The sequence below is a fragment of the Cheilinus undulatus genome, linkage group 14 (assembly GCF_018320785.1).
Source record: "Cheilinus undulatus linkage group 14, ASM1832078v1, whole genome shotgun sequence".
Taxonomy (NCBI): Eukaryota; Metazoa; Chordata; class Actinopteri; order Labriformes; family Labridae; genus Cheilinus; species Cheilinus undulatus.
Window position 1 is genome coordinate 36,916,724 of NC_054878.1, and position 12,961 is coordinate 36,929,684.

Sequence of the window (12,961 nt, forward strand, 5' to 3'; positions counted from 1 at the left end):
CTGAGTGTGGCTGTGGACGGATTTAAGATGACCTACTGCCACATGGAGAGATGCGACTTATGCTAGTAAGTGAATGACTTTAAAAACGTGTAAGTTAAAGGCTTAGATACAATGAAGACACTTGTATGAATGTTATTAACATTTTTGAAGGGTTTTGATGTAGAGTATTAAAAATAGTCTGACTTATTGAGCAGTTAGCTTACCTGTTTCATTAGCATATCTTTCATGTGGAGCTTCTTTTATGTGCAAAGTGAAAAAATAGTTGAAGTTCAGTGTTGTAACTGTTAGGATATCACATTATTATTTTCTCAATGTAGTTTGTGAGGCAGAACTAGAAGTCAAAGTTCTATGTGTGTGTTCTTTTTTTTTAACCTGTTGATTTATCCATAAAATTACATTGACAGTTGCATAACTGGTAAACAAGGTTAAGGCATTTGTTTCGCATGCATATTATCTTTGCAAGATCCACACTCAATATTCATGTGTGGACTAAGTCTATGAATGAAACTATAAGTTGACCATTACTAAAAACTTAAGAAAATGTGCAATGAAATTAGCATCAAATGTGTCCAAAATGTCTGGAAATTAAAGCCACAATAGAACAAATCTACCCTTTGCAGCTACAGATAGTCTGCTATGCTGTTGGATTATAATAACTGATGCATTCCTGTGGAAATAACCTACATTTCCACTGGCTCAGGAGGATACACTCTTGGTAAACATCCCAAAAGTGCTACTTTACTGATGTAAACCTGCAACTATAGATACATGTTTTTACCAGTGCTTATATATTCTATTTTATAGATTGTTTGGATTAAAAAGTTCATGAGAATCAAAACCAAGAATGATGTATCTGAGTAGCTTGTTATCAACCAACAGACAGTAAAAATCCTGAAGATATGCAGTGCTTTAACAAAGAATACCTTTAAGATAAGGGGTTCAAGTTATTATTGGCATGATTTCTGTATTGGCAGATACTTGTGATAAATTGAAAAGGTAATTTTGAGCTCTTTTCTGCAGATATTCAGAGCAGATATATCAGCAATTAGATATTTTTTTCAAAAATGTTCAGTCCTGGGGCGCAGGTGGCCTAGTGGTTTAAGGCCCCCCATACGCGGGCAGCCCGGGTTCAAATCTGGCCCAAGGCCCTTTACCGCATGTCTCTCCCCCACACTTGTCTCTGTTTCCAACTCTGTCCACTGTCCTCCTCAAACAAATAAAGGAACAAAAATGCCAAAAAATAAATCTTAAAAAAAAAATGTTCAGCCCTTATTTAATCTAATAAATCTAATACTGTTTTAGTAATAGTATAGAATGAATTATTACTTGTTTTTGTTAGAAAATACATGAAATGAGGAACTAAAGAAATAAGTGCATATTAAATTACAATCACATTATTGGGTGAAAAAATGCAATTAGATTATTTTTCTGAATTGTTCAGCCCTTGTAAGATATAAAGATCAGTTCCAGAACATGAAATACTTGGTGTTCTTTACAATAAAAAACAAAATGTCTGTATGACGCTATCAGCTAAAATTAGTTTTGAAATATTGATATACCAGATGTATAAGCAAAAACAAAAAAAAAAATATCGTTCTTTCCTAATGAAGATGATCAAATCCTACTCTTAGAAGAAACTGAAACATCCTGTTCTTTTGTCAAGTAATGGCTTTAACCAGTGGCTACAAGATAGATGGATTTAATTGATCCCAAACTGGGAAATTGCAGTGTTACAGCAGCCAGTTAGCAAACAAGTAAAGCAGTTCTCTACGGCCTGGAGTCAGGAGGACCCACCACCTCCTCATCGACCAATGGTGACCCAAATTTATGCAATTTTTAAGCATAACCAAGTGTTTAGGTTAAAATGGGGCAGTTTGGACTTGACTTCTTAAATCAGGTCCCTCTTTTTGATCTTTCTGTTGCAGGAATGGTTTGGTTGTCAAGAGGAGAACAGGAAGTAACCTTTCCAAAGACATGCTGCAATAAAGGAATAATCCTCTGCTCTGTCTGTGCTTATTAAACAACACCATGGAGAGCATTCATAATAAGCAACGGCTCTACATCCCAATCAGTGAGAGGATCTGTGTGAGTCCATCCCTCTCTGACTGCAGGGGCCCGGCCCCCCCCTTCGAAGCCCGTCTGAAGCCCCAACAAGGATTCATGTCTAATGAGGAGGGTCCAGCTGAAACGCTGAAGCGAGGTCAAGCAGACAAATCCAGCCCTGTGGATTTGGACTCCCTTGAGACTCACTTGCTGTCAGAGTTGTTATCGTTGTATTTAGAGTGCCAGGAGTTGATGAGGATGGGAAACCAACAGGGCACGAAGATAAAGTCAAACTTTTCATTTGCAGAGAGTCGTGACGCTTTATTGAAATCCCCCAAAATGTCGATCCCTCTGAAGAGAAGACGAAGATTAGAGGACACTTTTCAGGAAAACCTGAAGATGATATCCAGTACTCCACGGATCCCCTCCAAGACAAGAAGGCTGACGAAGCTCCGATTAACAAGTTTGCCTCCTTTTCAGGAGTGTGATGTGATGGAGAACAGGGCAATATTTGACAATCCTGCTCCCAGAAGAAAGCAAGTTGTGGACCAAGACAGAGCTTCGTTATCACAGGGAAAGAGCTGGAGTCCAGAGGAGATCAAACCAGCTTGGAGAGTGAGGCTGACATCAGATTTCCATACATCTTTCAATAAGAATGGAGTTTACTCTCCCAGAAAGGATGGATGTATCCTCCCTGACTCAGATACAGAACTTTCTGAATATGACAATGATATGCACTCAAATTATACCTCCCCTGCTAGTTTTGAATTAACTAGCAAGACAGAAGGCAGTGCCAGAAGTTCTCAAGAAGTATGGATCAACCAAGCAGGAAGAGAGAGACAGAAGTCTGATGTTACTGGAGAGAATTGGAGGTACAAAGAGACAGAAAAGGATGCTGCGGCACAAAGACTGAGGGGCAAGATCGAAGAGTTGGAGGGAATAATAAGTCGAGTGAGGCACACCAGTTCTGACTGGATCAAAGATGGCAGCGGTATCTCAGATGTTGAATTTGATTCCCAGCGGGAAAAACAGAATGATGAGTGTAATGAGGACAAACCTATGTGTGCAGAAGAGCTGCAGGCTTTGGGTGAAGCTCTCAGCCAAAGCTTTCATGAAGTCCTGAGGATGGAGGGAGCAAAAGTGGATCCCAAGGAGGCAGGATCAACACAAAACCTTCTCAGTGTGCCTCCGCAGTCAAACTATTTTACTTCAGCTGTTCAGGACAATTCTGCATCATCGTCTCCTTCAGCCAGTGAGGGAACTTCTCCCGTTCCCAGCCAGTGTCTGTCCCCACTTCTAAGAGTGTCTCCAATCCTGTCACCTCTCCTTACATCCAGGCAGAGCTCTGTTCCCATTAGGCAGGCCGGGCTACATGAAAAAGACCTCTCTGGGTCTCCCAGAGAATGGAAAAGCTCAGCTGAAGATGATGTATTCTCTGGGGAGGACATCACAGACTTCAGATACACCAGAGAGACAGAGGCCTGTCTGGATCTACTCTCTTCAGGTAGTAATGCATCTATTTTAAGCCTTAATGACAATTCAGGATTTCTTGTTTCAAGCTGTTAATTGCACCTACTGTAGAGTTTTGCAGGGTTTGCAGGTTGTCCTTGGATTGTAGGTTTGCAGGTTTCTCAATTTTTAAGATGATATCTAGTAGGGATGTGTGTGATTAGCAGGCTAAATGGTAAAATAACACTGTGTCCTAACTAAATGTGATGCAAGCAAGCATCAGCGACAAAATCAGTTTTGATTCCTATTGTTGTGTCCTGACGGCATGCGAGGCAATGTTTTGCCCCATTCCTATTTCCCCCTGCTGGTGTTGAGATGGGCAAAGAACAAGGAAAGAGTGGAATAACAAGAGACAAGGAGTGTTGGACAGGAATATTTCCTTGATTTTTTTTCCCTTTCCTCACAAATTTGAGATATTTGTTTAGTATTAATATCAACACGGAGACAAAACTAGTCCAGTCAAAGCGCCACACTTCTGTTTGTCTGTATTCAAAATTAAAGGGCCAGTTGCAATATTTTCAACAAGGAAAAACTGAAATTCATAGGGGAGAGAATTAGATCAAGATCTGTTAATTTCCAAGACATAAATTTCAAATGCTCAAGTTTGAGTTGTTATTAATTTATTACAATAAAAAAGAAAATTTTGACTTTAAATGTCAGAAATGCAAGTGATCCAAAACTTTGAATCTTTTAGATCATAAAGACCAAAGTCAAAAATCCAACCACTCTTTTTTAGTTTGGTTTCTTGTAAAATGTAAATTAAAATTTCTAAAAACTTGAATTTTTTTAGTTTTTTAATATCAAAATTAAAGACTTTTTAAACTTTTAAATTACAATTTTTTGTCGTAAATTTCAGACTTGATAAACTCTGCAATTCTGGATTTCTTTTCTTGTAAATACACAACTTTATTTTGCCATTTTTTTCCCTGAAAATGTGGATTTCTTGCTCAAAAGTTAACAGATTCTCAAATTCTCATTCTCAAATGCTTTTCTAGGAAGGATGAAGACGAAAATGAAATGTATCCTTTGCACTGATAGATGAAACACTATCTGGTGTGTCAGGTTAGAAGATGATCTGTTTTTCTGTCATTATAGCAGTCCGCATCCATTATCTCTATAGTTAAGGAAAGGCTGAAAACACTTACAGCAGGTCTATTCAGTTAGCCATGTTTTGAAGCATGGCTAGCAATGCTGACAGAAGTAGCCCCAAGATACCGAGTATAAAACATATTCTTTTCAACTGTAGCTACAACTGTACTAACTTAGTTTTTATGCACTTGAAGATATGCCTGGGTAAGATGTGACCAAAATGATTATTTACAGAATTTCATTTTATTTTTTCATTCTATGTATTTAGTTTTAATTCAAGTGAAAAAAAAACATTACTACAACCCTAGGTTATGTTCAAATACAACTCCGTTGTTGTGGTTTTATGCACTTTTTCATGTGCTTTTGTCCTGTTGCCAAATTTAAAAGGGAGACTATGAATAAAAAGTGCTTATTTTTCATCAAATTGAAAATTTGTCAGTCCTGATGATGCTCTAAAGCCACAGATTTCAATTTGCAAAGGTGTGCAAGCTAATGACAATATAAGGCAGTGCGATTCTGGTCACTGATGTAAACACTAACACAGTCTCTGAAAGTGCAGGTTTGGGCGATGACAGTGATCAAAAGCGAGGCAAGGCTGAAGGTGGAGGATGAGCTGCAGTGATGCAATCCTGCTACAACTGCAAATTCATAGATCCCACTGAATTAGAGAGCATAGAAGTCAGTTAGTACCCAGACCAAAATATCAAAAATATAAATGATGAATGTTGAAATAAAAATGTTTAAAGATGAGACATAAATGTTTGAAAATATATTTGGTTAAAATGTTCAAATCTTATTTTTGACATGGGTAAATTATTTTCTCTTAGGGGAGGCTTAGTCTCCCACATTTTGAAAACCCCTGTCCTAGAAAATATAGAAAGGCAATTTGTGCCCTGTCTTAAGCTACAATATTGTATCTTTCTCCAATACAGATTAATCATGAGATATTTTCAAAGTAATATCCGTATACCTTCATCCAACATAGGACTGAACTATTCAGGAAAATAATGGAATTGGGATTTTTTTACTCCAATACTGCCATTGCAATTTGATATGTGATTATTTCTCAAGTTTCTCTGTGTGTTTTCTATTATACAAAAGCAACAAGCAACTTTATATCATAACCAACACAATGTTAGATTAAACAAGGGCTGATCAATTTTGAAAAATGTATCTAATTGTGATGATTTTGACTTGTATTGCAAATTGGATATGAATTGTTGTATCAAAGGGAGTGGTTTTTTTCATGTCACTGTCATATTTAGTAAGAAAAAAATGCAAAAATTAAGAAAGTAGGATTTTTTCGGTAAACTTTCCCAAAAAAATGGCACTTGAATGATTGCAATATATGTAATGCATAATGTCTCTTCTGCAAAAAAGGTTTAAACTGGTATTTTGACAAAAAATTTCAGGTTAGGGAAATTTTGCACCTTCTGGGGTTTGAAAATTGCAGCAGGCCATGATATGATTTAATCTAATTGTTGATTAATTGCCCAGCTCTAATCCATCATTTATTTTACAACATCTACATCACATGCATTTATCAAACTGAAACACTTTAACACTTTAAAATGCAAGCAATAAATCATAAAAAAATATGAGTTTGAAGAAATATTACTGTATGATAATTTAACGATGCTTTTGAGATAGCAGTGATGAACTTTTATAGTCAAACTACAACAATCTTGATGATCGTGTTTTCCAGATTGTGCTGAGTCTCCATCATAACTGAAATTGAAACCTAATAAATTAGCCCACCCTGCATGTTTCCTGTCAGGAAGATGTATGACAGACTGTAGTGGTTAATTACAGACTCAGATTAAGCACAGGGAGGATAAAATGGAGTTTTTCATCTAGCCTTATCCGGTATCATTCCATCATGTTTCATTTGTGTCTCAGTATGTGTTTCATGGTGAGCTGCTGTACGCTGAATTAAGTAGGACAAAATCAATCAGCTACAGTTTTCAGATAAGCTCTAAATTAAGAGGAATGCGTGTGCGTAGCAGCATGACATGGGCTTTTATTATTTAGTCAGTGAAGTGAACAGAAGAGGAAGAGCAGACGCCTTCAAAGATGATTCATGCTGAGTCCTGACTGTCAGCTTTACACATTGATTAAGATGCTTTGATTTTACTGCTCTGAACTCGGCCTGCTGGTGTCTGCTCTCTCTCGCTCTCTGCTCCTGCTCTATATAGGGAAACTCTGGCCGTCTCAGGTCAGTGTCAGTCCAGCACTTTGAGGGTATCAACATCAGGTGCTCTGTAGTAATTCATGCCTGAGTGAACACTTCACACACACAAACTCACACGCACACTCTAGGACATGTACACAAACAGCAGCGATGGCATGTTGAACCAGTAAGGGGTCATTATTTACAGACTAGCAGACATCCTTCAGGTCGTCCTCAGCAGTCATAGTGAGAGACTCTGTGAGCTCACATGACCTAGACGAGGCTCCAGTATGGGACAGATACCTGTGAAGAATAACCGAGCAGAAAACTTTTTATGCCCCTATGGCACCATTTATTTATCTGTGTTTTTATTTAATGTTGTTTTTGGGGGAGGGAGGCCCAGAGTTGTTGGGTTCACATGTATGAAAGGGCCCTGATTAACACCATCAATGCAAAAAAGAGCTAAAAATGTAGTAAAATAACAAACTGAGGCCTTCAGTATGTATTTTCTGACTTCTGCTGCCTATATGATATCTGCATATGTTTAATACAAAGAAAAATGAAGCTCATTTGTGAAAGGAATAATCGCTTGAGTCAACCTCTCATGGACATCAGTATAGAGTCTGATCTCTCCTCTTTACTCGAGGAAATTGAAAGCTCAAGCTGGCCTTTCAGTGGGCTAGGCCCCCGTCCCAAATAGGATTAATGCTGTGAGCTTTGTGAATACAACACTTCTTCAGAGGATGATGATTAGAGTGAGAGCAAGAAGCACTATCAAAGCCTTCTGAGGGTTATTCTCTAAACCTATTGTTCTACTCACTGTGGTCAAATTGAGGACAGATAACACATTTCTATAATCTGGCTTTGAGGAAAGTTGTGTGTCTTCTCAAAGTTACACAAACGGCTATCTATGTTCGCACTCTTATCTGAAATAATATAGATTTGCTGTAGAATAGCTTTCTTGTGTGAAAAGACAAAGCAAAACTTGGATGCAGGGAGAAGAAGACGATAATCTTCACTTGAAGGTTGAGTTGCCTTTGAACACATCTAGTTGCTAAATTTTTACCCACTTTTCCCTCCTGGATCAAGACTGCATACTGTGCATTTTAGGCTTTAAGCTCCAAGCATGTTTCTTGTGATAATAAGTGATAAATATCAACATTTCTGCCGCCTCTACTCAATCACTTTATCTCTTATTTCCAAGATTTATATTTGGGCTTTTGCCTTTAATTCAGTTGGACAGTGAGAAGGAAATTGGGGATAGAAAGCGGTGAATGGTATGTAGGAAAGGGGCTGCAAGTTGGATTGGAACCTGGGCTTCTGTCTATGAGGACTATAGCTTTAAGGCCATCAGTGTGGGATCAGGACGAGGAGATCAGAAGCAACAGCATACATTAACCATTGACCTTTCATCCAGTATTGACATGAATATGCCAATAAATGATAGGGATTGCAGGCTAGCGTGCTTGTAAGGTGCATTGACTTCAAAAAGGAGTAAAGTTTTCATTTTGATTTTAGCTGAAGTTCTGCATTATATCCTCATGGTGACACTGTAGCATAACAGCATTAACTGCAGAGCTTTGCAGCATACAAGATCTTTGGTGAGATTGATTAGGCACTCTGACTTTCCTATTGCACATTTAAATCAATTCCTCTGATTGCTTTTTTAACTTAAGCACTTCCTCAAATGCAGTGTATGCCTGCTTTAGTCGTTAGAACTACTTAGAGTGCTGTGACAAAATATTTGCCCCTTTACTGATTTCTTATGTTTTGCACATTTTTCACACTTAAATGTTTCAGATTTTGATTTTAGACACAGATAACCCAGGTAAAAACAAAATGCAGTTTTTTAATGATTATTACATCTATTGATGGAAAAAGCCATCAGAACCTACCTGGCCCCCTAAACCTAACAACTGAATGTGCCACCCTTGGCAGCAACAACTGCAAGCAATTGTTGTTTTAATTTAGCTACATTCGAGGGTTTTCTGGCATAAATGGCCTGTTGAAGGTCATGCCGTAGCGTCTCAATCAGATCTAACCTTCATTCTGAGTTTTTTTAAGCCATTCAGAGGTGGACTTGCTGGGATCATTGTCCTGCTGCACAACCCAAGAGTGCTCGAGCTTGAGGTCAGGAACTGATTGCTGGACATTTTCCTTTAGGAGATGTTGTTTCTCATCTGATCTTGAATTTCTTTAGGGTTACAGATTGCTGTGATGCTTTTAACCTACTTCACTTTGTCGGACAGGTTCTATTTAAGGGATTTCTTGATTCATCAGGTCCTGCAGTAATCAGGCGTGGTTGTGGCTAGTGAAACTGAACTCAACTTTACAAAAAAATGTGGTTGATCACAGTTAATTCATGATTTAACAAGGAGGGAGAATTACTTTTCACATAGGACCAGGGATGTTTGTATGGCTTTTTTCCCTTTATAAATAAAATCATCATTAAAAAACTGCAACTGCTTTTGTCTAATATTAATTCGTTTAATGATCTGAAACATTTAAGTGTGACAAATGCAAAAAAAACATAAAAATAGGAAGGGGGCAAATACTTTCACTGCCTTTTGTTTTAGTTTGTTATTTTTGTGTTTCCCCTGTTTTTCAAAAACAGGTGCTATAGATGTTGCTGTTTAATATATAAAGAAAAAATTTGCCCAAATTTAAACTAGAAATACAAGCTTGACTGGGATTTTGAGTCTTTTTGAGTCTGAAATAAAACTGTTAGCCACAGTTGAGATTCATAAATCATTGCTGTTGCTCTTGTATTCTGACTCAACTCCTTCCTCCAGACGAGGCTTTGCAGAGGCAGGAAGAGCTCTGGCAGCAGGAGGTCGAGGAGTCTCTCTTCATCTGCAGCTCACTCTCTCATCCCTCCAGACCCAAACATGTTGACTTCCTGCGCATCACTCCCCCTGAAGATGACATCATTGATACGCCGACATCTACGCCTCTGCCAATGGACTTCAGGGTGAGTAACTACTGAGACTTAAAGCCTCACTCTTTCATGCAGTCTAGACACTGTTTTTGAAATATTTATAACCATGACCCAAAAGTCTGCTGTTTTTTTTACTTAGGAAAGGAATCTGCAGATTTTTATCTAGTGGTAGGAATGTGGGCACTGAAACTAGCTTTCAACATGTTAAATCACAGAATATTCACACAAAATAAATTTTGAAAATACTGGACCAGCACCAGGAGGTGTTAATTCTTTTTTCCTACAGTAGCATATTAGCCAGGACTTTTAATGTGCTGCACCATATCCTGTGCTGAAAATCTTTTTGGGTGTCATTTGCATTTTGTCTTGCTTTTCTTTTATATTTCTGCAGGTGAAATCAATTAAAGGCACTGAATTGGCCTCACATATGTGTGTTGTTGTACTTTCACAGGTGCGAATAGGATATGTATTTTTATTGATATTGATACTGTCATTACCCAGCTCAAAGCCATGACAAAAACGAGGAGATGTACGAGTTTTACTAAAATTACGAAATGATTTTATTACAGAATATTAATTAAAGGATTAACAACTCAACTGACTATTAATTAAACTAACAAAGACGATAACTAAACCAAAAACAAAGGTGCAAACAAGGAATTGCTGCCAAGCCTTATACACCTGGGAAATCCTCCCAGGTGTGGCAAACCCCACCTGCCAACCTGCAGGGGAAGACAGACAAGACACCAGTAAAGGGGCAACACACAAAACACTAGTAGGCCCTAGAGGCAGTAGGCCGTCACAGTACCATCATTGATACTCCTTTACAATCCAAGTCTTTAATCATAATATCAATACTTTTCTGAAACTTGCTTGAAAGACAAGTCAACAGTCTGTTCTTAACAGAACTGTAAGTGCGTCTCTTTTCAAAACAACCAAACATATTCCAGTTTCTTGCCAAATCCTGAATTTAGTTTTCTCATGTGACAGTTGAACGCATCATAGCATGACATGATGCCTCCTTTAGTTAGCTAATTTCGTTTTATCCTACTGGTTTCATGGATTTTAACTGTGATTAATATTTTAACTTAAGTAGACTTTGGCTGCATTTATCATTGCTGCTTTTCATGAGGATAAGGGAGAGGGCTTTCCTGCAGCTGCAGCCAGTATTATGAATCTGTTTGCTACCATTAGCATTCAGAGCTGACGTTTCTGTGGCATTCTACCAGGTAAAACATTGTGGTTTAATTTGATGTAATCACAACCCTTGGCATATACAGAAGAGTTGCTGATCCATCCAGCTTAACAGCTTGTGCTGTCTCTGTCACACTGCTTCAAACAGAAATGCACATAGACAGAGAGGCTTACACACTCCTGCTTTCTCACCTCACCTCTGCTTGTATTTGGACAGATTGTACTCACAGTGGAGAAATGTGGGTTTTGAATGATGACAGTCTAGCACTAACGTTTCAGTCTAATTTAATCCTCTTGGTGAAAACTTAACTAACTTTTTGTCACAGTTTTCCATCATCTTTTTAAGCTTGTAAGTGTTCTGTCTTCTTCATGGAATAAAGGTTGTTGACCATTATTTTTAGTCAACAAAGTTAAGGAGAAAACAATTGGGGACAAAAAAATGTATGTAGAACATATGAGGTTGAAACAAAAATCATATGGCTTACATGAGTTAATGAAAACTTTCTTTTTCCTCTTAACTTATAGTATTTCACTAATAAACACTAAGTTTATTTCTTTAATTCCATAAAAAAATTTTCTATTTTCCTCTGTTTGAAACCTCAAACAAAAAGTCCTTATTTCTAGTGCTGCGTCATCTTAATCTTAACCTACATTCTCACACAGCAGTGAAATCTGCTCTCTCTGGGGCCTCTGCTGTAATAAATGACCTCATATGTTTGTGTGTGACAAAGATTTCATTGTGGTTACATAAGAAAGGATTGAATGTACATTGTATAAGTTAAGTATCAGTATTAGCATGAAATAGTTGTTTACTGTAGTTTAAGCTCTTAAGCTGTACATACTTCTCTCTGTGTTCATGTTCGTCTAAAGCGCTGGTGTCCTGGATTTTAAACAGTGCGATAAAGCATTTACTTAAACTATTTAGTGTTTTTTCATGATTTGGTATAATAGATAATACATAATAATAATAAAGTCAATAATGATGTTCTAATGAAACCTGTAATGCAAAAAACTGTATTAAAATTAGTTATGATGCACTTCATGTTTTATGCAAATTTAACATAAACAACAATTCAAAGCAGGGCACAATCAGCAGAAAACACTTATAAACTAAGATCTAATCTTAGGACAACAATCTTAAAGTTAAATCAGAGCTCAGTTTAAACTGTGATTTATAAAAATCTCAGTCAGGTATTTCATCAGTTTCAAGCTTTTTTGAAGAGAAATGATTTTAGATTTTTCTGAAGGAATCACAAGTCTGAGGCGTCTTCAGGTTTTTGGGAAGATCATCCCAAAAGTGGGGAGCAACAGACAAGAAGGCCAAGTCCCTGATTATAAAAAGGTTGTTGTCAGAGCAGCAATTTCCTCTGGAGGTTTAGAGTTCCTTGAGGATGTCAGGGCCATAATTGTTGATGCATTTATCTATTATTTAAAAAAATACTGTTAAGATTAGTTCAAATTTATATCACAATGTTCTTATTAAGTGATATTTGTGCTGAAATTTAAGTAAAAGATATAAAAACTACCTAAAATGCAAGCTTTGTACATGATGCTTTGTGCAAATGGTGCACTTTATCCCTCTCAAGGGAAGATGGGGGTCCTGGATCTCTGCAGCTTTTTGGGGGGTCAGGGGCTGAAAACTTTGGGAACCCCTGATCTAAAGCAGTGGTTCTTTACTGGCCATGCCTTAGGATGCACTACCAACTCCTTCAGCAGCAATTGTGAGCCAATTTATTTTTAGTCAGATTGATTTAATGAAATATAGCACTGTTAGCACTTAAGGCAGCAAAGAATGTGACAAAACAAAGAGACTGAAGAAAATACCCCAAAGTTTCCAGGAAAAATATCAGAGAATATTCCTTAAAGTTTCTGATACATATTCCAGATGAAGTCCCCCAAAATACCCTAATGTGTCCAGTGAAAATTTCAGAAATATGCCATATAATAAATATGTTGGAAAGTCCTCTGAAGGGCTCTGTGAAAACATTTAAAAATAACTGTTGAATATTCCAAAAGGT

At 37.5% G+C, this 12,961-nt stretch overlaps 1 protein-coding gene across 1 annotated transcript in view; it reads left to right on the forward strand.

Annotated features, from left to right (window-relative positions):
* Positions 1 to 12,961, forward strand: part of fmn1 (formin 1) — a 40,845-nt gene continuing 27,884 nt past the window's right edge. The window contains exons 1-3 of the mRNA XM_041804648.1: positions 1 to 65; positions 1,926 to 3,547; positions 9,604 to 9,782. Coding sequence (XP_041660582.1) covers positions 2,029 to 3,547; positions 9,604 to 9,782 — 1,698 coding nt within the window. The 5' untranslated portion in view covers positions 1 to 65; positions 1,926 to 2,028. The remainder of the gene's footprint in view (positions 66 to 1,925; positions 3,548 to 9,603; positions 9,783 to 12,961) is intronic.